Genomic DNA, 26,127 nt, shown 5'->3' with positions numbered 1-26,127 from the left:
GTTTCATTTCTTTGGATTAAATACTTAGGGATACAATTGTTGGATCATATGGTAAGTTTTAACGGATTATATTTTAACAAATATCCCAAGTCATGCATATTTCCCTTAGATTTTTCTGGGCAGGACAATCTTCTGTGCCAGACAGTTCATAACTTTTAGCTTTCATACTAAGTAACACAAAGCTAGATGTTCTAATGTAGCCCATCTCCTTGGCTTTCTACCGGGCAGGTTAAAGTCTTTATTCACAACAGTTGTCACTTGGGCCACATAAATGTAGTGCTTTTGGAGTTCAGTTCATCCTACAATATATAAGTGTCTTTATGATTTATTATTATGATATAGTATAGTTGAAACTATTTAAGAGGGATCATTTTAAGGAAGTTGTCTAATATCCTAGCTTTTTATTTTGCTGGGTTTATTAAGCCACAACACATCCCTTTTCTATTTCTCAGTCCCCAGAAAGCTAAATACATAATCTGGTTCCCAGACTAGTTTGTAAATATGCCTGTAATTTAAAATTATGTCGTGGAGAAATCCATTATTTATTAACTCAGACTAGTGATATTTTGAGGTGGGTAATTGTGGGGGCCTGTCCTGTGGAATATTTAGCAGTATTTCCGTCCTCTACCCACTAGGTGGCAGTGGCAACTCCCACCCCCCTAGTTGGAACCAACAATGTCTCCAGACTTTGGTAAATGTCCCCTGGGGCACAAAATTGCCCATGATTGAGAATCACAGCTTAAAGAAGTGGTTAATGTGAATAACTGCATATACAGATGGTTTGTGTCACTAAAGAAACAAATGACATTAACAAAACTTAGTGATACTATTGTTTTAATACTTTTATGAGAGTTTCTCTAAATGAAAAATTTTATATGTTAATGAGCTGCTATTCTTTTCAATAGCTAGAAACATGGTTCCCATTTTTCATTGGTTGCTAGGAAACTTAGCTAAGTTTGTGCTTAGTTGCAATGACTTTACTAAGCTGGGGTAATCACCCTACATTTTCTTAGTTACTTGGCTCTTGTTCTTTTATCCTTGGTGTTATATATACACATGTTATTATGAGTTACTTAAATTCTTAATGTGGACAGGTGTACAATTTAGGTAAGTAAAGAATCCTATTCCTTTTAAATGGTAATTTAAACATAGTAGGTCAGCTAATTGAGTTTGTTGTAATACAGGGATATTTCTCTTACAAATACCTTCAAATAAGAGTATAAATGTTTCAGGTTGAGATTGAGTGGTTAAGGAACAAGTAGTAAAGTGTGAGCAGTAAAGGATGAAATATGAACATGAAAATAGGCACGGGGAGGGTAATATCTATGTAATTTCCTGGTCTAGTTCTTATTACAACATATAGGTAGAGTGGAGAAATTTCTTGTATTTAATGATTTTTATCTTGCAGTGATAGAGATATACATAACTCTTTTGTGGGAGATGATGACATGGGAGAAGTATGATTTGACTTTGGAAAGGAGGTATACATAGTGGTTAAGAGCAGGGGCTTTAGAATTCTCTGCATTTAGTAGCTAGGCAACCTTGGGTAAGAGCCTTAATATTTGTAAGGCTTAAATTTTCTTGTTTATAAAATAAAGTTGATATACTACTTGTTTCATGGGAGAGGGGAGAATAAGGAATACGTATAAAGCTCTTAGTTTACTGCCTGGCTCATAATAAATGCTCATTAAATGTTAGCTATCATTTTAACCATATTATTAATATTTAATGATTAATGATAATGTTTATGAAGTTTCAGTGTACTGGTTTACATCTGAAGATATGACTATATGTGTGTATGTGGATGTATGTTGCGTATATATAGAATGTTTTTAAAGTTACATCATTCAAAATTCTTCACAGATTAATTAAAACAATGTTTTCTTTATAGCTGAGTCTTAAAAAATTATTTTTGGTCTAATTGTAAGTCACTATATATGGTGACAATGCCCATCTTTGTATTACCATGGCTTCTGGCCTGGTGTACATAATAGATACTGAGTAAATTTGATTTTTTTTTTTTTTTTTTTTTGAGTCAGAGTCTCTCTTTGTTGCCCGGGCTAGAGTGAGTGCCGTGGCGTCAGCCTAGCTCACAGCAACCTCAGACTCCTGGGCTTAAGCGATCCTCCTGCCTCAGCCTCCCGAGTAGCTGGGACTATAGGCATGTGCCACCATGCTCGGCTAATTTTTTCTATATATATTTTTAGTTGGCCAGATAATTTCTTTCTATTTTTAGTAGAGACGGGGTCTCGCTCAGGCTGGTCTCGAACTCCTGACCTTGAGCGATCCACCCGCCTCGGCCTCCCAGAGTGCTAGGATTACAGGCGTGAGGCACCGCGCCCGGCCTAGTAAATTTGATTTTGACTTAAAAAAAAATCCTTCCTTTTGACCACTGACTTAAGATAAAAACTAAGTGTTAACCATGTCATTGATGCAAATCCAATAATGTAAAATATGGTAATTTGGATATATTTTGCATGTGTTTAAAATAAAGGACATTGTTTCATGGAGTATCTATTAGGGTATAAAACTCAAAATGGGAAGAAATAATGTGGTTATGATGAGTGTTTGTAATATGTCCTTGCAAAATACTTGCAAAAATATATTCTAGGTAATTAAGACATTAATATGGTTTTCACATGTGTATTACACTTTGTAGTACATCTTAACATCAAAATGGTTTATGTAAAAGATGAAAAAAACCTTTAAGCATGTAATGTGTGATGCCATTGTTTGTAGAAAATGGTTATAATAGATTCTTTTTTTAAAGTTATTTCACTGTGTAGTACAAATTTTTAGAATGTATTTTGGGGTAACCTTTTGAGATTTAGCACTCTTATTTCCATTAGTGTCTCAAGAGACATACATTGCCAGTGTAGCGTATTTCATTATCATAAGGAAAATAATATGCTTCCTAAACAAGCAGAATTGAAGTCATAAAGTCATAATTTTTTTTTTCTTTAATGGATAAGGCTTCAAGGAAAATGATGAAAAGTACCTTGTATTAGTAGTGCTCGCTGACTCCATTCTTTCTCTGGTTTTAGGCTTGATTCTGAATGATGTCGGGATCCTCAGAGGGAGGGAAGTGACAGAGAATAAAAGAAGGGTGGTAATTGAGCTCTTTGGGATTGGAACTGCTGACAGTCCCAAAAGAAAAAGCATAAGTGGCATGGTCTTTTCTATCTAGGGCTTAAGCTACAATTACTTTTCTCCTTCAGAGCAAAGCTTAGAATTTTTTGTTATGTATTTTTTTCTCTTGGCTATTAATGGTTTTACTTTCTTTTGAATTTTGGTTCCAATGCGTATTATATGCTTTAGTTGTGTAGTTACCTTCTGTTAAGATGAGATCTTTAGACAGTGTTGGAGAAGACAAGGTAAAACCTTCATTTGCTGAAAATGAATTACATAAATGCTCAATCATGTTGCCTATTAAATTATAAATGTTAATATTCAATACTTTGGTATACATAAAATATATTTTTAAATTGTAACCATAATTAAACTAGTGTTTTAGAACTTCTTTATTGCAAAGTTTGCTTCTGAACGATGAAATTTGAGTTTATTTTTGAGTAGAGACCATGGAAAATAGTAGAACAAATATGCTTTGAAATCAAATTTGAGGTTCGTCTAGTTCCCAGTTGATATCTGTTAGTTGTATAATCTTGGTCTTTGGATTCCTTTGCTAAAAACTTGAAAATTAGGATCCTTACCCCTGGTAGTTGTTAGTAGTTGATAGAAAGTGACTGTGAATGCGTGTAACTGGCAGTGTAGATGTGCATTCAATGTTAAGTTCTCTTCCCCTCCACACTTGACTGAGCCACCTTGACTCTACTATTAAGAATTTATTTCCTTGTTGAAAGAAAGGCCCCAGAGTAACTTTGGAGAGGCTTATGTTCATAATGTAAAATTAGAAGAAAAAAAGAATTTGAAGAGAAGTAGATGCCCAGAAGAAGGCGAATAGAAGAAAAGGTTAGCTCTGATAAAGGTGTTCTTCAGATAAAACAGTTCTTCAGATTGGAAACAAGATGAAGTCTTCCTGCTTACATTGTTGCTGCGGTTGTATGTCAATAATATATGTAAAGAGGTGGGCTTGTATTTTTGTTTATTTAAATTATTTTATAGTGAGCTTTTGGCTCATCTGCAATTTTCCCTGTAAAAATTTTCCAGACTCTCTAGTCTTTGCCTTTTGCACTTTCTTCATAAATTATCCCCAAGTCAGTCAAGGGGGAGTATGGAGCTATATAAGCAGTAAATTGTGAGATGCCTCATACATACTTCTGAGACAGTAATGGTTATAATGGCAGAATGATGAGCACCCCATACCAAAACTGGCCCACTGAACCTCTAAGGAGGTGCTTACATTGTTAGATGGCAGCATGGGACTTTATGGCTGTTGATTATTTCGTGTGATATATTTTTACTATTGCTAGTATGATACTATAGCAGTGGTAGTTTGGCTATGCTGGTATTACTTACTTTGGAAACTGCATAGTTCAGATTTCTGAGCCTACAGCTTATTGCAGTTCTCTGTCTAGGTGTTTTTAGGGTATTTTTGTTGTGTATATCTTTTAACTTCATAAGAAGCACTATAGCCCTTTGATTTCAAAAAGACCTTTGTAGTTTATAATTCTTGTAATTGGGAAAGGAAAAGAAGAACTTTAAAATTTTATCTCCAAATTAAAGTTTATGAAATTCTACCAATGTAAGCATATTAAATGTTTGTATAGTTTACCCATCTATCATTATATAATTAATGAGTATAGGAAAAGAGAACAAAGTGGAAATCTAGAAATTTGGTTTCTTTCCCTTGGTTTGGCTATTCATAGGCTGTGTGATTTTTGTGAAATTTGCTTTTGTTATGTATTCTAGTGTAGCATAAGGACTTTATATCTTTTCTAGAAAGATTGTATAGATAAATATTATATAGTACATAATGGAAAATATATACATTCAGGATGTTCATATATATTGCATTTATTTTGTCTTAAAAAAATGACTAAGAATACTATTCCAGTGGATTTCAAATTAACTACCATGGATTGGTTGTTTTCTTTTGTTTGCAGATTATTTTAGGCATATGAGCTTTAATTCAAAGACTTGTTTTTATTAATATTATTTGAAATCAGATTTTATTGCATTTAATTATGTATTTTGGGGAGTATACGATAAAAGATGCTCATATTTTTCTTAAGATGTTAAAATTATATACAAAAGATTTTATGTGTATGATGTTGTGTCTTGCTTTCAGGTCCAATGATGCATCAGCAGCCTCCTTCTCAGCAATACAATATGCCACAGGGAGGTGGGCAGCATTACCAAGGACAGCAGCCACCTATGGGAATGATGGGACAAGTTAACCAGGGCAATCATATGATGGGTCAGAGACAGATTCCTCCCTATAGACCACCTCAGCAGGGTAAGATTCCGTTTGGAAAATTTTCTACTTAATGTAAATAACAGTAATTGAAAGGCTTTAAATTTTGATGATCTTTTCATCTAGGCAAAGTTAGGATTTTTTGTTTCTTCTTTTTTTTTTTTTTTGGTGTAAAAGGGGATATAGTAGGTACAAAGGGTCACAAGGTAGATAGGAACTTCCTGGTGTACAATTTTCTCTTACCTGTTATTTTCTGGGAAAAGGATATGTGAAAATTTTGTATCAAAAGCTCACTAATTCACAGCAGAAAATACCATTTTGTTTTTGATAAATTACTAAATATATATTCAAAAACTCAGTTTTATTTCAGAGAACTCTAATATCAAAATCAGAAGGAAATTAATTTTCTACCAGTTTGAACCTCTTTTTAAGATGTTGCTGTTTCTTTATCTGAGTTGATATTTGATGTTGCATGGATGGTCTTTATTTTAGTAAATGTAATATGTGGAGATGCTGTGTGTGTATGTGTATGTGTGAATATATCAATAATTAAAAGTATCTAAAATGCCAAAACATGGGAAGGGAATCTACAGCTGAGAAATAATCTCTCATAACATCAAATTAGAAAGAAAGCCTTTGATGACATAGAGAACAAATTATTTACATCTTGACTGGTTGTGGTTTTTCAGGCCCACCACAGCAGTACTCAGGCCAGGAAGACTATTATGGGGACCAATACAGTCATGGTGGACAAGGTCCTCCAGAAGGCATGAACCAGCAATATTACCCTGATGGTAATCTCGCCTAATGTTAACTTTCCCATTTTATACCCCTGCCCAATATTAATATAGAGAACTATATAAAACATTTTAATTGAGGATGAATAAACTAACAACCTTTCTTCTAAATTTAGAAACACTTCAGTACTCTAAAGTACCAATGATAGCACTAGTTTATAATCTAATTCAGAGTATATTTTGTGTAACTATTCTGATAGTACCATCAGGAATCACGTTCTATCTTTGGAACCCTTACACAAAAGAGAATCCTTTTATATTTAGGGTTGTTCATTTGAACCAAACCAAATGTTATGATTTACTTTTTTTTTTAACAGCAGCTTTATTGAGTTATAACTCACATATCATAAAGTTGACTCATTAGTTTACTTTTATGCACTGTATAAATATATAGAGAATATAGAGCTTGAGTATTTTTCTAAGTCTTGTCATTTTAATTAATGTTGCATACTTCTTAGCAAACTATAGTTTACATTCGCGTTTGCATTTGAGAAAAGTTTTGGAGGCTGAATTGTATCCGTAATACAGCTATCCAGAGATTTAGTAGAATGGGAAAGATGATTGGAAACCAGATTTTTAGTTATTTAGTTAGTGAGTTTTTTTAAAGCGAGAAAGTAGCTTATGAAAAAGTATTCAATAAAGATGTACTGCATTTTAAGAAAATCTAAATAGTAATAATTCAAGCATATAAGTAGGTTTCCATTGCATAATTCTTTCACTTTTTCTGTATGTTTGAAAATTTTATACAGTGTCCAGGAAAAAGTAATCAAACATACATTACAAAATGATTTGTATTGTTATGAAAGGATATGCCAAAGGTTTATTTCTATAGTAAGCTCTTTTGGTGTAAATGTAAATTAACAAACAGAGAAACTAAGAAACTTAAAGCTAAAGTAATAGCCATTGATGAAAAGCCAGTTAAGCCAGCAACAAGATATAATTTGGTATATTTGAAAAATCATTTTGCCTATTATTTTTTATCATTATGTAAAACATGAAGGTACATCCATATTCAAGGCCATTTGTTTTTACTGGAGAGGCTGTGACTACAGGGGCAGAGCAAATAACTGTCAAATTTTACATACACTAAATGTTTATTAGTGATAATGATGACATGTATGGATAATTCTGTTTAGAATACTATGTATTTTTTTAATCTCAGATTTTCTTTCCCTGAATTCAGAATATTGTGTTTCTTTCTTTTTCCTTTTACATGTAGACGTGGTATTATGATTTTTTTAAGTTAAAAACTTTAGTAATTTATAGTAGACTATAGATATCTTAAAGAGGTGAAATCTACTTCATTAAATTATATATATTAAGAAGTCTGCTGAAAATAAATGATTATTTTGCTTATTTAATTTTTAAATATATTTTAAATAATTGAGTTGAACTTGACATTGTTATTTTGGTCCTTGACTATCTCCTGAAATGTGAAATTTGTATTGTTCTAAGTATGACCCTTCTAGTCAGAATAGATAGGTTTTTTTGGGAAACATCAAAACATCATTTTACTACATTAGTGGATTTTTACTTAAATGATATCATTTTTGCCTAGATGTGTATTAATTTATGTCTGACATTTACATAGAGTATTCTACTTATATCAACAATTAATTTTCTTAAATAGATTTGGATATTTTCTCTCATGTCCAGATATTTATGCCAGTAAATATGTTGATTAGGAGTTTGCAAACTTCTATAGGGGACTGTATAGCAAATATTTAAGTCTTTGTGGGCCAGATGATCCTGATCGCAACTGCTGAACTCTTATTGTAACATGAAAGCAGCTATAGACAATACTTAATGAATGGGCATGACCATATTCCAGTAAAACTTTCTTTACAAAAACAGGCCACTGGTCTTATGAAGAAGACTAAAGGCCATAGTTTGCTAATCCTTGATGTAGATATTTATGGGGTGGTTTGGAACATTTGAATACTAGAGCACTGAGTGTAATATTTATTTGTAACTATATTCCTACTTCCATAAATAGGCATTCTGTAAAATTTAGTTCGGATTTTAGCTAACTGAAAGGTTATTTCTGACATTTTCTTAGTGAAACTTAGTTAAAAAGGTGGGAATATTATTATTCATTAAAGTCCAGTTATCTTGCAGGTAAAATTTATTATGCCTTAAAACTAAAGGTATACTCTAACATTGAGTACATTGGTAATTTTATGAAAGTATATGTTTATGATACTTGAGGCATTTCTCAAATAGTAGCAATAAAATATATTTTTTTACATCTGAAAATACTTTGAGGTATATATATACTTTATGCAAGTGAATGTTAGAATGTGAAAAATTTGTTTCAGTTTCTTTCAGGGGAAAAAAATTTACGGAGCTCTTTTATATTTTGCATTGTTTTTAGCATATGCTGTGGAATTGGAGACCTGCAGAACAGGTGTTTGACAAAATATGATAATTGCTTTCTTTGTTCATTCTAATTTAATTTAAGTTATTTACATGTGAAAGACCTAAATGCTTTTATTCTCTCCTTTTTTTTTAAATGGAAGATAAAGTTTTCCCCCCTCAATGAAGGATTATCATATTTAAGACAATAAGTGTAATGTTTCTAAAACTACTGCTTTTTGCTTTTAAAAAAATTTGCACGTTATCTCAATATGAAAACAGTCACATTGGTAAATCTTTGGCTAATGCAATTGAAATTATTATTTTTTATGTATTTCCATTTCTTTTTCTTTTTTTCAATTTTATCTGAAAGTTTAAATATTTTTAGGGTTTTCACTCAGTGGCCATTAACGTTTCTTCCTGTCTCTTGTCGAATTGATGTAGGTCATAATGATTACGGTTATCAGCAACCGTCGTATCCTGAACAAGGCTACGATAGGCCTTATGAGGATTCCTCACAACATTACTACGAAGGAGGTATCTATATACCTTCACACACATACGCATATATATCCCCTTCCACGGGAATGAAAATTCTTGCATAAGACAACTTCTACCCATGCAAAGCTCTTGTAGAATTCTAGTTGCTGGCTGTCTTGAAAGTTACAGGGAGCCCAGAACAACCAAAATAATTTCCTTACAAATATTTAAAGTGTATAACCGTGACTTGCCATTTCTAACAACAATAAAAAGACTAAAACATTTAAAGATAATTTTTTCCTCAGTGGAAATTTTCTATTTGAACATAAATCCATTGATCCAATTTTTTTTTCTCATGTGTTTACATATGTATAATTTTACATATAAGTATAGTGCCTTTAGGAAACAGCTTGCTGATTTTGTGTAGCTAGTCTGTGCTCTTGTAGCTGTCTTTAATTTTGTCTTTTTTATTTTATTTAGCATAGTCATGATCTTATGACTGTGATGTTCCAGTAAATGTAATGCTCGTATGGCAGAGACGCTGAAAATGCTGCAGTTCAACCTTGCAAAATTGGCTTTAACTGCAGTTTGTTTGGCCGAAATCCTTCTGTTTGGTTTGAGTTTTTTCTTTGTTTTGTTAACTTTTAAAAATCAATATGGCATTTCATTTTGTTCTTGTGTTGTTGGCTATGCATCTTAGAGGGAAAAAAGTTAATTAAGCAAACTTCTCAGTTCTTTTTTCCTCTTCTTCAATTATCCTGTAGGAAATTCACAATACGGCCAACAGCAAGATGCTTACCAAGGACCACCTCCACAACAGGGATATCCACCCCAGCAACAGCAGTACCCAGGGCAGCAAGGTTACCCGGGACAGCAACAGGGCTATGGTAATAGTTTATTGTAGTTTATTTTTGTCACCAAAAATATGATTACTGTTTTCAAATATGGAAGTGGATATTTAGTATTTGTTTTTCCAAGAATTATTACTTTTGAAAATTCACAGTTTTAGCCCAGTCTGCTATTATAGTGTATATTTAAAATGTTGCTTTTAGACAAACTAGTAATCCATTTAAAAAGAACCGTAAACTAGAGATGGTTCATTGACCAAAAGTAAGGTGTAAAGTCATTTGAAAGACAAGAAAAATGAATTCTCGGACCTATTTGGCATTCATGACCAGCCAGTAGCTTTGTATGTGCTTAGAAAACTGATGATTGGGTAATTATTAGCCATATGTATATAATCCGCTTAGCATATTTGTTTTTAAAAACTAATGATAGTTACTCCAAAAAATAACATTGACTTTTTGAGAACCAGTGAAGAGATCTGTTTAGAATGCATAAAGAAAATGTTTTTGTCATTCTCTAGTTAAATGGCAATATAAATATCCATAGGGGTAAATTTATTGTAGTTGTGTATCATACAGAGTTTAGGGGAAGTATAACCATATTTTCCTATTGTATACTCACTATAATATCTGCTACCTGAATATCTCACTTTAGGTATGAGATAGGGAGTGGGGAATGATGAGGGCCTGATATTTCAGTCTTAAATTTCAGGCTACTATAACCATTTTAGATATGGGAAAATATAGTTTTAACAACAGAGAAGTAGCTACTTATTAATATTGACTCCATCTCTTGATAACATGCTCTCTTTTTCACATCATAATGTCTTATTATTATTAGCTATTGATAAAAGCCCTTTTATTACCGTGGGCACCTCTGTCTACCTATGATAGCAAATCTAAGAACCCAGGTCAGGCTGAAATTCTCTTGTCCCTTCAACATATGAAACTGAGATATTGGAAATCAGGTATTTTTCCAAAAAAAGATAAGTTTCCTAATTCTAGATATGACTTTAGAAATATTCCATGGATTTCTTCTTTTCACAAAGGTTCTTTCCTCACCTTCCCAAATGGCATTTGTCTTTCATAACTATTTAGTACTTGTACTTTGAAGAAATAGAAATTCTGGTTTTATTGCATTTGCATGAAGACAAATATATGACTAAATCAGGTAATTTCATTGACAATAGAAATATTTTCACATGGAAGAGAGGGTGAAAGAAAGTTGATTAATTTTTGGTTTAAGTAGTTAAATACTGTTCTGTTAAACACCAGGAATCCTAAAGGAGAAATTCCCATTTTGTTTATCCATAGGCTTCAGTTGTCAAACTTTCTTCTAATAGAAAATTTAAAGTTTTAGTAATTGAACATATAATAAATAAATAATAGACTGATAGAATTTATTTAAACTTGAAAATTTTTTGTTCTTGACACTTCCCTCTGCAATGAGTGTTTTTATGGCAGGTTTTGAATGGCTGTGGTAGAAAACATTTAAGTGTCAAAGCTTTTCAGCTTAGGCTTTATAAAGCATTCTTTACAATAGGCAGTAGAGTTTATGAAACAGACATTATTTGTTTAGCAAACCAAATTAGTCCCTTGCCAACTCTGGAATTTGAAATCATTTTTATGGGTAAAGTGTTAAAGGTGATTGGTTCTCAGAATGTAACTTTTGAATCAAGTTTTTTCACATGCAACCTGTGGCTTTACTTTCTATTTTAAAATATTGTGGTAATAAATTTATCAGTATAGAGTATAGCCATATGACTCTTTTGGTGATGGACAATGTGAATTTAGACTCATGCAGTTGTAAATATCATTGATTCCCACACTTTATTCAGAAATTATTTTAGTATTTTTCTTTAAATCTGTCTCTTGCCTTTTCTTTTGCTTCTTGTTTGTACTGGTTAACTCTCCAATAGATATACTGATTGATTTTCTTATCAAAATGGAGTTAACCTGCTTTATAACTCCCTGCGTCTTTTTATAACCATTTTGACATACAAATTTTGTAATGGCCAGGGCATATTATAGTAGTTACACTGCAGTAGCATTACACTATTTTTACTCTTATTATAACCATTGAAATTTATTTCAAAAAGCGTTTGAGAAAATCATGGTACCAAACTATCTTTTTTAGTTTAGATATAAAAATATAGTAACTTCTATCTCTAGTTTTAGATCCTTTCCTTAGTTCTAGAGATTTATTATATTTTTATGTGGGCTTCTGTTTGTGTTAATTATTTTGCAGGTCCTTCACAGGGTGGTCCAGGTCCTCAATATCCTAACTACCCGCAGGGACAAGGTCAGCAGTATGGGGGGTATAGACCAACACAGCCTGGACCACCACAGCCACCCCAGCAGAGGCCTTACGGATATGACCAGGTAAGTTATTTGATTCCAGCTGCGGAATTGCCACGTTGTTTGTTCACTCTTGATTAGGTTAACTCCCCCCCCCCTCCCCCCCCGGCCCCAAGCCTCATTTTTCCCTCTTCTTGTTTGTGGCACATTTGTTAACAGAAAGTATATTACTTTTAAGTCTCCTTCATAGAATGCTAGCACAGTCGATCGTAGTTAACTCTATCATATAAAACATGTCTTAAGACACCAGCATATTCTCTCTCTCTCTCTCTCTCTCTCTTTGATCTTTAACCTCAGACACACTTTCTTTAACTATTTCTGTGATCCTTCCTCATGTTTATTGCTAAAAACTTTGCCTTGACCTACTGAGAAATGGAGTCCACTTGTGTCAGTGCTTTATTTTGCTCTCTCCTTAACTTCAACATGTCCACCACACTTGCCTTCACACCCAAAATATCTCATCTCTTTAAATTCAGACTTCCCATTCTGTTACCTCCTTCCACACACAAATCTATCATCTCAAGTGTTATTTCTCTCCTTTTTCCTTCTACCTTCAAATATGTAGAAGTGTAGCTTATCCTAAGATGATTGTATTCCGTTGAACCTAGTATTCATTTAAGTTTCTTCCTTTTGTCATTAAACTCCTCAGACTTATAATCTGTGCCACAGTCATTATTTTATGAGTGTCCTCATATATACTCTGAATTATTATGGAAATGATTTGTGATTGTGACACTTCCTTTAGATTGGTTTCAGGTTTGTCTAAGCTTTTCATTGAGGGTATTCTAGTCTGTTCACCACTTAAGCTATCTAAAATAGGTTAGTGTTAACATGCAACTGTCTTAAATATTCAGTGTTCCAGGGTCAATGTGGATGATGTGATTTGAGGAAGAACTCAGATGCAGTGATAAATAGAATTTGAGGCATGAGTAATTCTTTTATCAACCGTCTCTCAAGCCTACAACTCCCTTGTATTGACACTTCTTATTTAAGGCAAAGGAGATACAATAGACTTAAACTAAAAGGGTAAGGGCAGATGAGTAATATCTTTTAAAAACATGCTAGAACCAAATCAGAGGATCAGTCAGAGGTTCTATTAAGTTTTAGATGTAAACTAAGTCTTTGCTAGTGAGTATTTAAAGGCAAGATTCCTGAGCAGATAAAATTTAGGCTTATTCTAATCCACAAATGAACTTTTTAAAAAGTAAGATTCTAGTCATATGTTCACTCATTCAACAAATACTTACTATTAATAATTCTCTACATGTATTTGATACTACAGTAGGTCCTAGAGAGGTAAAACAAACACAGTCCTTATGACTGATGGAGCATCCAGCTATCTTGATATTCTTTAACCTTACTTTAGCATTTGGCACATACTCCTTTTTCATTTTTAAATGGTCTTGAGCTTCTATATTACAGAATTATTTCATTGCCTTGTATTTACAGCGATTTCACTCTTTATTTTTACTGGTTTCTTGTCTTTTACCCAAATATCAATCCTGACTCTGTGTTTTTCTTAGTCTGTGAATCATTCTTCCATATATTTTCAGTATTCTTAGCCGTTATTTCTCAACCCAACTTCAGCTCTTTTTTTACGACTGTATACAGAACATTTTTCTTTGGATGTCTTGCCATTCCCTCAGCTTTCACATGTTGTGTATTAAACTGACTGTTTTTCTTTCTAAGTCATTTCTAAATCTCCTAAGCTATCAAATCATTCATTAAACAAATGTTTATTAAGCAACAATTATGTGCTAAGTACCATGCTAAGATTGGGGATATATTAGGAAATAAGAGACATAGACTCTGCCTTTGTGAGCTTAAGTCTAGATGGGGTACAGACAAGTAAACATATAATAAATATAGTGCAATGAGTACTTGGATGAAGAAAGCAAAGATTTATGTGGAAGGAGCTTCCAACCCAGATATTGAAAAAATCTTACTAGGAAAGTATTTTATAAGTGTGAGGGGAGGAGTTGATATTAGCCATAAAGAAGAGTATTCACAGGGGACTAGTATTAAGATGTATGGTTCAGTAAAGCAGAAGCATGGGAAGAAGCAAGACTGAAGAGGTATATTGGAGTTAGATTAGGAAGCCTCTTCCAATCCATATAAGGGGACTTGGCCTTTATCCTGACATAAGTGCAGAGCCACGAAGGGTTTTATGCAATGTATATAAAGAATTTAGCAGTGGCTGGCACTTGGGAGCTATGTTAGATAAACGATTTACTTCTCTTTTTATCATAATTACTCCACTCTCTAATGTTTCTCAGGAATTTTGGTACTATACTGTGGATAAGCACCAGGGTGTTTCGGTACTTGCCAGCCACATCTCCTTCCCCACTAGAAAAGAACATGAGGAGGGCCATTTTAGCTACTCTGGTGTCAGTAGTCTTTCCACATTGATCTAATGTTTCATCTTATCTTTCTCTCTCTACCTGAACACCTGTTGATCTCTTTATTTTAGGAAAAGTAGTTTATTCACCTCTTGAAGATGGTTAGGGCAATGGAAAACCAATGTAGATCCTTAAATCCAATAGAAATATAGTTATAGTGGTAGTTTAGGCAGATTAATCTTTTAGGCAGTGTGCAGGATAAATTAAAAGGGGAAAAATTGATAAAGCCTTGTTAGGATGCTTCTCCATCAGTCTTCCCTATCTCAGTAAACAACAGCTCAGTTCTTCCAGTTCCTCAGGCTAAAGACCTGGAGTTATCCTTGACTCCCCTCTTTGCAAATCAAACACACAATCAGCATATCTCATTATCTCTTCCTTCAAAATATTAAGGTTGTTAAATGTGAAATGTCCGATTTCCTTAAGACTAAGTTTGACAGTTGATATCTCTGACATTTCACTTTGACACTTCTTGTTTTATTTTTAGTGTGAAGGAATATCCTCAGTCTTTCAAACGCATGTTTTGGCTTGTGATTATCTTTCAGATTTTTTTCTATTAGAGCAATTTTTGTGAAACCTTGGATAAGTTAAAAATTTGTGTTAGTTTTGAATATGAGTTCCACCATGGAACGAATGCAGCATAGACAGCTTGAAATATCAACAAAGTGTCTGGGAAGGATGTGGGAAATGAACACATAGTACGTTGATGGTTTGAGAAGTTCCGTGCTGGTGGTTTTAATCTTGAAAGGAGCCATGTGGGTTACCTGAGACCATGGTGGATAATGATGAGCTGAAAGCTATAGGAAGCGAATCCATCTCAACCTATGTGTGAATTAGCAGCAAGGTTTGATGTTACTATTCCAACAATACTGGACCATTTGAAACAAATTGGCAAGGTAAAGAAGCTGGATAGATGGGTTCTATAGAAGATAGAAGCTGGATTAAATGAGCATCAGAAGAGAAATCGTCTCAAAGCTTGCCTTTCTTTGCTGTCATGATATAAAGTTGAACCATTTCTATACCATATTGTTACGTGTGATGAAAAATGGATTCTTTTTGACAATTACAAGCGTTTGGCACAACTGTTGGATAAAGATGAAGTGCCAGAACACGGCCTAAAACCAAATATTCATCAAAAAAAGCTAATAGTGTCTGTTTGATGGTCCAGTGCTGGTATTATCCACTACAGCTTCACGAAACCTGGTCAGTAGACTACAGTGGATGTCTACTGCAACCAGTTGGACAAAATGATGAAATGCTTGTGATTAAGCAGCCGAGGTTGGTCAATAGAGACAGGCCAATCCTCTTGCAAGACAACACTTAACCACCTGTGGCACAAACAATGCGCTGAAACTACAGAGGCTGGACTTGGAAACTCTGTGTCATCCGCTGTATTCACCAGACCTTACACCAGCTGACAACCACTTCTTCCAGGCTTTGGACCACTTCTTGTAAGGAAAAATGTTCAATTCTCAACAAGCTGTGGAAAATACCTTTTGCTATTTCATCGCCACTCGCTTTCCAAGCTTCTTCGCTGCTGGCATAAACAAACTACAGTTAAGATGGTAAAACTGTGTGGATAGTTCAGGCACGTACTTTGACTAATTGTACTGCTTCTTGTTTGAGATACAATAAACTACACTTTTGATTCAAAATCGGACATTTCACATTTAATGATATATCTGGTATCTAGCCATTTTTTCATAATCTGCTGTCACCCAAGTCAGAATCACAACTATTGTTCGTCTGGGCTGTTGAAATAGCCTCCTTTTTGGTTTTCCTGATTTTATCCTACCTCCTCCACAGGACAGGCTCCTCATTGAAGGACCCAGAGTAATGTTTTAAAAACATAAGTCAGATTATGCCACCTCTCTGGTCAAAACCATGTGGTGACTTCAGTCTCAGAGTAAAAACCATACCTTATGATCGCCTATAAGGCCATATGTGATTTATGTTCCCACCGCCTATCCTACCCTGTCTTTGTGTATTTATATTCCAACCACTCACTGTCCACATTCACTCTGCTTCAGTGACATCTGCCTATTTGCTGTTCCTTATACACATCAAGCAAGTTTCTACCTCAGAACGTTTGTGTTTGCTGTTCCATCTTATGTCTGAAACTCTTCTTTGGATGCCTGTAATTCTTCCTGCCCCCTTTTTTTCAAATCTCTGCTCAGATGTCACCAAACTGTATCCTGGAGTCCTTCACTGACCACCTCTGTAAAGTAGTAATACCCTCCATTACATCATTCTTTTTCCCTACCTTTATATTTTTTCAGCAGCTTTATTATTTGCATACAATAAATTGCACATAATAAAAGTGTGAAATTTGGTGTATTTTGACATGTGCGTACACCCATGAAGCCATCATCAAAGTCAAAATAATGAAGGATCTCTCATGCCCGAAAGTTTTCCCTGTGCCCCTTCGAAATCCCTCTTTTTGCCACATCCCCTCCCTGGATGACCACTGATCTGCTTTCTGTCCCTGTAGATTAGTTTATATTTTTCAGAATTTTATATAAATGGAATCACATAGTATACAGTTTCTTATGTGGCTTTTTTGGCTTGCTATAATTGTTTTGACATTTATTCATGATTATATAAACAATTCTTTATTGCTAAGTAGTGTTCCATTATATGGCTATACCACATTTGTTTATTCATTGATTTACAGATGGACATTTGGGTTCCCGTTCTGGGCTCTTACAGATAAAGTACTATGAACATTCATGTACAAGTCCCTGTGGACATATGCTTTCATTTTTCTTGGGTAAATACCTAGGAGTGGAATGGCTGGATCATATGTGTGTGTATATTTAACTAAGAAACTGCCAAACTGTTTTCTGAAGTAGTTGTACCATTTCACATTCCCACCAGCAGTGTATAAGAGTTCCAGTTCTCCCATATTCTTGCTAACTCCTTCCCAACACGTGGTATGAATCAATCTTTTCAATTTTAGCTATTCTAATCGGTGTGTTATGATACCTTGTGATTTTAATTAGCATATCCCCAAGAACCAATGATGTTGACCATCTTATCGTGCTTACTTGCCATCTGTGTTTCTTTTCTGACGTGTCTAAGTCTTTTGCTCATTTTTAAATTGTGTTTATTTTCTTATTATTGAATATTAAGAGATTTTTATATATTTTGGATACAAGTTCTTTATCAGGTATATGATTTACATGTATTTTCCTCCAGTCTGTTATTTGATTCTCTTAATAGTGTCTTTCAAAGAGAGGAAAGTTTAAATTTTGATGCAGTTCAGTTTATCAGTTTTTTCTTTTATGGATTATGCTTTTGGTAGCATATGTAAAGAATCTTTACGAGCTAACTGAAGGTCACAAAGATTTTCACCTATGCTTTCTTCTAGAAGTTTTATATCATTTATATTTGCAACTCACTTTCGTTGTTTGCATCTAATTTTATACGTTCAGTGGGGGAGCATTTCCCTCCAGCATTGAGACTCACTGGTTTTTAATTCTAAAAGGCCTCTCTCATGTCCTCTCTTATTTAAGTGTCATAACAAACAAATGTATGAATTAATGTAGCCGTTAACGGAAGGGAGATTGCAATCCAGAGATGTAGATATTACTCCCCCGCCTTATGGGTGAATATACTGAGTCTCAAAGAGCTTTTTAAAGACTCAAATAGAAAGCACTTAAACTCAGCCATAGTATTTAGATAATCTAATAATGGGATAGTAAGCTCCAGTATGTAAGCATTAATTTTCTTTCTTATTTTAAACTTTTTATACTGGAAATCTTTAAATAAATACAAAAAAGAGAGTGTAGTATAATTAACACCTGTGTATCCATCACCCAGCTTCATCAGTTTATCAACATTTTGCCAATGTTGTTTTATCTACCTAGCTGCACTATTTTTTTTCTTTTTATGGTATTTTAAAGCAAATCTTAGATGTGATACATTTTACCCATAAATACTTCAAGATGAGCATTGACTTTAAATTTGGCTAAATATAACTGTGTAAAGTATATTAATGTAAAACACCCTAACTCTATTTAATTCATTATTCCATTATGTATGTGGTGACATTCAACAGATTATTACTACATCGACTTCTGTGGAAATATAAATTCTTGGGATACTGTTTCTTATGGTACAGAAATATTTCAACTAGAATATTTTTTTGAGTCATATTAATATGACTGGGAGGGGGAAATTTAGCTAAAAGAAACAAGTAACTAATTATATGCTTCCAGTGAATACTGGTTTTCAAAAATAGGCACTTTTATGAATCTATTTTAAACCCATTGAAGAATTTTTTAACTAAATGTCTATTTTCTAGTATGTTCTCCTTTTTTTCTACCTTCCTTCTTCTGTTTTAAAGGAAAGGAAGTTCCTTCTCTTCTTCTCCAAAAGCTAACCTGAACAGATGTCTACTGGACATTATTTGCCTCCCTCATAGAGTTTTGCTACTTCATCTTGTCTTTTGTATCTGCATTCTCTTTTTCTCTCCCATCCTGTCAGCCTATCGGTCTACAAGTCTAACTAATTAAAGACAAAGGAAACAAAACAAATTTTCCTTGATTTTATGTCCTTCCGTCTATCTGAATACCTTTGGAGACACTTTGACCTCAGGGAAAGGCTCAAATTTTTTATCATGGACAGAAGGGTCTTTACCTTTCACCTCCCAATTGCCTTTATATTTTCACTTGCCACTTATTCCAAATACCTTTGAGGTTAATTCATAATAGTAATTATAATAAGCTAAATACAAAGCTGTCACATCAGCATATTATTTATACACTTATGTATACCACATCAGAGTTTAGAACTAGAACTTATCACTCATTCTTGCTCAATTCAGTTCAACAAAATTCACCAAACATTTGCATTCTCGCTATGTGACAGGTATTATTAGTCTAGGCTCACTTGCTAATCCCTAGCATGTTTTGGACTATGAGATCCATTTGCAACTGGATATAATATCAGAAGAAATTACACAGTGATACTTTTTACCTAAATACATAAAAATTTTTGTTTGTTATAAGTGCAGGTGCTTTTGTAGTATGACAATATTTAAAATGATTTGTGTGTAATTTTCAGTGCCAAACTATTATGGTCAAACTATTATCTAATTATATTTTTAATTTGTCTTTTAGGGACAGTATGGAAATTACCAGCAGTGAAAAGTACTTACATTCCAATAGCCAATATCTATTAGCAGCCATATTGTCACCTCAGCACTGTGGACACCTCCCTGTGAAGAGATCCTTCCATTCCATCTAGTTTTTGGAAAAACCTTGTGGATAAGTGGCTGTTTCATCAATAAGCAGCCTTTGTGGTTTAGTTGTAAAAGGCTTTAGTAGCTCAAAAATACTCTTGATTTCACATTTCTACTCTAGATGGCAACATTGGACAGAAAATGCAATGACATAACCAATTTGCAATGATTTCAGAACTGTGTTTCAAATGGACTGTTACAGACTGAAAGGTGTGAACAGCTTTGTATGTTTATGAAGGTTAAGGGAATTTAATACTTTTCCACAGATTTTTTTGTAAGGGGAAGAGGGAAATGTACACTTTTTACAGCAGCAATATTTTGTATATTATGTTTATTTCATGTGGTGAATATGCAAGGCGGTACACTGCGCACTGGACAGAATCAGAAATCCTCTGTTAATGTGGACGGGAGCATGGTAGATGCTTGATTGTTTTGGTCTCAAAATGGTGTACCATAAAGATAAAGGTGAGAGAAGACAAAGCACACCATATGTCCACTGTTCTGTTCTTATAGAGGAAATTCAAATCCCTTTTATCTATTAGATAATCAAGGGCACTGTGATACAGTTTTGAGTAAAAAGACATTTTTAAAAAGCCTTCCAGTTTTGTGGATTAAAACCTTTTTATAAAGATCATTTATAATACTGTTTTAAAATGTGAGGCAATAAGAATTACTTTATGTTGGATCTGAAGAATCTTTGGTAACGGTTTCATATAAATAAAGTGGTAATCCTCTCCTAAAATAGCAATAACTGAAAATGAAAGTATTAATTTTACCTTGTTTGAATAATCAGGGAACCTAGTAAGTGATATCAAAGCATTTTATAAATGATATCAAAGAAGAGTCAACATTAATCCAGTAATTTTATTTTTTAACATTAGAAGGATAATTGGTTATGTAAACAAAATAGTTCAGGAGACTTTACAAACCTTTGTTTCAACTTTCTTAACTGGAAATAATGGCATTTATAAAGGGACGCTTTTATGTTTATCCCTTTTTTATATTGGTTAATATAACACACAGAGATGTTTAGGAAAATGCTTATTGATGAGGTTTATTCTGTCTGTTATAAAAGCACAGAGGTTGCATTCTAGATCACCTTGTTTATTAGCATAGCATGTTTAATCATTATTTGAGGTTGTCCTGTGCCTGATTATTTTAGCTAAATTCAGGGATATTGCATTGGGCAGGAAGGCATGCATTGAAAATTTTCTAACCACAGTTATTTAAGCATAATCTGAAAACATCTAGCCCAAAGGTAAGTTACTATTTTCATCACAGTTGCCTATGCCCAGGGAATAAGATATATTCTTTATAATTGAATTCCTTTTTCCCACTTCTAACTGGAAACAAAACAGAAGGGGTACCATAAATTTGAATAAGCAGAATATACTGTTCTCAACATACTATAATCAAAAGGAGGAATTTCAGTGTGTCTCTCTGTATATGAGAGAGAGAGTGAGTGAGTGTGTGTGTGTGTTTCAAGGTCAGAATTGTTTTTTTTTCAACTCGGTCAGTAGAAAATGGACATCAAGTTTGGACAGATAAAGCATGGACAGCCTTATTGTGATTGAAATGCTTACAGGTTCTGTGCCAATTTTCCACCACTGTGTACTTTGTTGCTATTTAAAACTGTATCAGCTCTAACGGAAGAATAAATTATTTGTGATTTTAATTTTCTCATTTGTTTCTTTAAATTAGATCTTTTTGGCTGTCTTGTTTTGTCTGGAGATTATGCTGTGGGTTTTTATATAAGTTAGTCCGGTATAAGCAGACTATATTTGTATTCTAGGACTTTATCAAAATTCTCTTGCCATGCCCAAGTTAATTAGAATTAACTGTTCAGTAATCAGCATGTTGTGTAGGCTGTTTGTTACAGAATTCTTTCTCTGAAAATGAAGTCCATGAGGCTATAATCAAGATGACTGAATTAGATAAATGAGTTGAGGAGACAAAATTGTACTGAACCCAACCTGGTATAGATACGTTATCTCATTTGAAATAAGCTCAACTGACATTAAGAAATAATTTGTCTTGCCAACCCATCTTCTGTTGTCTTATTCTCCTTTTAATGGAAACTAAAATTGCAATTTTAATAAGCAGAATTTCCTCCAGGACTTTGTTCCTGGAGACTAGTGCATTTGCAAGGTTTAATTGTTTTATAACAGTCCTATTTCGTAAAAGTTTTTAATTGGTGGTGACAAAAATTACCTTACTCCTTTGATACCTAGTAAGAAGAATAACTTTACCAGTAGCTGTCTACTAAATTTGACATTTCCATACAGACTGTATGTTCTACAAGTAAAATTTTCATTTTATCAAAATGTTATTTTAATGCATAAATAACATACTATCCCATAAAATTCCAGAAGCAAAATATTACTAAGAAAAGAGCAGGGTGATTATTAATAAACATTTCAAAATATTTAAGTGTGCTAGCTTTGTTGTTTGAGACTATGTTAGTATTATTCTGTAGCATTATTCAGGTGGCATGTTGTTTTTATTTTTAAAAATTTTTAATGGAATTTTTAAACATACACACCAAAGTGGAAAAAATGGGTTTAGTGAGCCCCCATGTAGCAGTAACCCAATTTATCTGCTTAGCAACTCATGGTCAGTCTTTGTCCACACACTGAGCCACAAATTGAGGCTAACACTATGTTATTTAATCTCTGTTTCAGTAAGGATCTCTAAAAGATAAGTACATAAAAAAAAATACCTCGAACCTTAAAGACTCTTCCTGCTCCTGAACTTTTGTATTTTCAATGTTAACACTGAATTAGAAACCATCTCAGAATCTGTACTTATAGATCACTGCTTTTCCTTTAATTTAAAAAAGTCATTCTTGTTAAATAAAAGATTGACAGAAATACATTATACCAAAGGTGAACAGTTTTCATAATTCCATCCCTTAAAAGTAACAGTTATTAGAGGTTTGGTACATTTCTTCCTTCTTGATTTTACATGCATAAGCCAACATATATTCTTTGGGGTTTTTAAAACAAAAATGGAATTATACTGTATACCATTTTGCAACTTTCTTTTGTTTTTTTAAACTTAGAAATATGTTTAGTGCTTCTTGTTCCTTTGTTGCCTCTAATTTTTTTACTGTTGCAAAAACAAAGCTTTCATAAATTATCTTGTAGGGCTTTTCGTATGCTGTTGGGGTATTTCTATACAGTAAATTTCTAATGTTAGGTGTAAGGTTATGGACGTGTGAAAAAGTGTCACCCTCAAAGGCATATCCTTTTCAACACATTTTTTAACCTTGTTAGTTTTTGCAGTTCTAGTAGATTTTTTAAAATGTTATCTTTGAATTTAATTTGAATTACCTTTGATTTGTAAATTGAGCATCATTTTAAATGCTTAATGACACTTTTTTTTTTTGCTGTGAGATGCCTTTTAATGTCCTTTGTCCATTTTTCTGGTGGGATGTCTGTTGTGTAAGAGAGATGAATTACTATATATACACACATATAAAATTATATATGGCCCTGTATGCACATATTAATCCTTTGTCTCTTCTGTCCATTATTTTTTAACTTTGCTTATGATGTCTTTCACTATTAAAGTTTTAAGATTTTATATAAAATTTATGACTTGTGATCTCCCTAACTTGCAAATTTATAAAATATTCCTCATATTTGCTTCTGATTTTATAGAATTTATTGTACATGATATGATTTGGGCATTAACTTTTCTCCTATATGGATAACCAGTTGTTTAAACATCATTTATTGAATAAAGCATTTTTCTTCCAGTGATTTGAGAAGCCAGTGTATTTGTTTTATTTAAAAGCTTAATTATAGTTAAGGTATGTTTTATTCGTTTCAAAGACTAGTTAGATCCACTTAAATGTAATGACTTAATTTAATTGGCGTAAAGTTGTGAGTTGTTTCCCCCCCCTTCCAGTCCCCCACGTGGTGTGTTTTTATTGGTTAAAAGTTATCTACAAAGTTATAAACAATGACTGGCTTCTTGATAGTAAGAGAATTATTGAAATGTGTTTTTGTATAGAATGACTAGAACCTTTTAGAGATTTTTGCGTTTTGAAATTTACAAGCTCTTTAATTTTTGTGCCCTGCTAATTATCCCTGTAGCTGCCCCAAAATATCTATTTGATTACTAAGAAAAAACTTAAGAAATCAGTAGAAAATCTCATTTTACTGTTTACAAATCCAAGTCTCAGAAATAGACAATGCAATATAATTTTCATGAATTCAATAAAGACCTATAAATAGGGTTACCATGTAATTTATTGCTCAATCTGGGAAACTTTTGAGAAGGGAAAGGAGGTAGTTATACACACACATGCATACATGTATATGTATAAACACAAATACATGTGTGTTTATGTACACATGCATATTATGTGTATATTTGTGTGTCATATACATATGCATTATGTTATCTATATGGATGAATATATGTATGTTTTAATCTTTTTCCTGGTAGAGATCTATAGTTAGATATATGAGTGATGAATTTGTGTTTGGTTCTATACACACACAAAAAACACACATTTGTGTTTGGTTCTATACACACAAACACATACTTTTTAGAGACAGGATCTCGTTCTGTTTCTCAGGCCATGGAGTGCAGTGGTGCCATGATAGCTCATTGCAACCCTGAATTCCTGGGCTCAAGCGATCCTCCTACTTCAGCCTCCTGAATAGTAGTAGCAGGGACTATAGGCACGTGCCACCCACACCCACCTAGCTTTTAAAATTTTCTGTTGAGACAGGGTCTCAGTATGTTGCCCAGGCTGGTCTTGAACTCCTGGCCCCTCAAGTGATCCTCCCACCTCAGCCTCCCAAAGTGTTAGGGTTACAGGCATGAGCCACCGCACCTGGCCCAGGCTATAATTTTTTAACTGTGAAACATACAAGTAGTTTCTCATGATACAGTACATTAAAAACATTAATATTAAAATAAGTGAATAAGAAATCCTGACTATTCTGAGAGGTTGTCATCATTTTTGGTCTCTGCACGGATTACTGATTATCTGCCATTATTTTTTCTTTTAAAAGTAGCCCCCATGTTTTGGATGGGTGCATGGCTGTCTACCTAGAGACATTTATTAATAATATCTCCTCTGCAGTTTGATGTGGTCATAACTTTAAATTCAGTCTGGGGGATGTGAACCGAAGTGTGTAGCTTCTAGACCACATTCTTAAGTATGCCCTATTCTCTCTTTTCCATTTCCCATGGGCTGGAACTTGACATATTATTGGGCAGCTTTGACCTTATAGATATAAAAATAATCCAGAGAATGGCAGTGCAAGTAGATAGAATCAAAAGTCCCTTCAAAATGGGCTCCTGAAGCCTCCTCCTGTACAGCCTATCAACTTGGAGCAGCAAAGCCTCTACTCTAGTCATGTAATGGAGGCTAGTTCATACTACCTTATGACATGTTCTCTCTGAAATATTTTTTAGGAATGACGAGTATATTGTGTCTAGTTTACTTCATAATCATTCAGTTCATATCTTGACTAATGAAGTAGGTCAGAATTCTTGAAGATTAGCCTCTGCTTTCCATCACTTGAATGAATTGGAATGTCACATAACTATAGATTTAGTTAATTGGAAAGTATTGGTAAAAACAGACTTTATAATCTTTTTGGCATCTGTAATTATAAACTTTTTTCCTAACCCCACCCCCTGTTTTTTAATATAAATTTTTACTTATTCTGGGCATTGTGTAAGTAAGACCTCATAAAATCTCTTGGGTTTTTAACTTTATTGTGCCTTCTATCACTTTAGTTTGTGTTTTGGTTTTTCTCTCTCTAACACTTTCTTGCTGTTTTCTTAGTTTCATGGCTTTCACTATATGATGTGTGTACTTCGATTCTAGTTTCTCTGCCATCTTTTCTTTGGGGAACAAAAAAGATGTACCAAAAGTATTTTGATTTCACCCCAATAGCAGTTCTTATTATTCAGCTTGAGTCAGATGTAAAGAGCGTTATGTCTGTAGGAGGTGTAACTACAGGATGTCCCAAAAGTCTCCATACCAAGGAAAAATTTTGTAATAAGTATTTTGTAAATACAGATACATTTAGCTACAATTTCCCATTTTTCCTATGTAAGACAACTTTTGGGACACCCTGTTTATTAGCTGTGCAAATGATATTTAGGAATAGTGTTTTTTTTGTGTACTATTCAATCATGTGATCAAATTTTGTAAGTTTTCAGGACTCCTGATATCAGTGGACCAAAATATCGTTTACAGCTATCAAGGATTCTACCTTCTTTTCTATCTATATGATTATACTATGGA

The 26,127-nt window shown here is 33.5% G+C and overlaps 1 protein-coding gene across 5 annotated transcripts in view; it reads left to right on the top strand.

Moving 5' to 3' along the window:
* Positions 1–21,525, top strand: part of SS18 (SS18 subunit of BAF chromatin remodeling complex) — a 65,101-nt gene extending 43,576 nt beyond the window's left edge. For 3 of the 5 annotated variants that reach the window (XM_045527968.1, XM_045527970.1, XM_045527972.1), the window contains 6 exons: positions 5,249–5,416; positions 6,064–6,168; positions 8,971–9,063; positions 9,771–9,893; positions 12,100–12,233; positions 19,729–21,525. In XM_045527968.1, coding sequence (XP_045383924.1) covers positions 5,249–5,416; positions 6,064–6,168; positions 8,971–9,063; positions 9,771–9,893; positions 12,100–12,233; positions 19,729–19,755 — 650 coding nt within the window. In that variant the 3' untranslated portion in view covers positions 19,756–21,525. The remainder of the gene's footprint in view (positions 1–5,248; positions 5,417–6,063; positions 6,169–8,970; positions 9,064–9,770; positions 9,894–12,099; positions 12,234–19,728) is intronic. The other 2 variants (XM_045527969.1, XM_045527971.1) reach the window with 2 other exon arrangements.
* Positions 21,526–26,127: the final 4,602 nt, after the last annotated feature.

Source organism: Lemur catta, chromosome 16 (genome assembly GCF_020740605.2).
Source record: "Lemur catta isolate mLemCat1 chromosome 16, mLemCat1.pri, whole genome shotgun sequence".
NCBI classification, from domain to species: Eukaryota; Metazoa; Chordata; class Mammalia; order Primates; family Lemuridae; genus Lemur; species Lemur catta.
The sequence above is the reverse complement of the archived record's forward strand: the minus strand, read 5'-3'. Positions and strand labels throughout refer to the sequence as shown.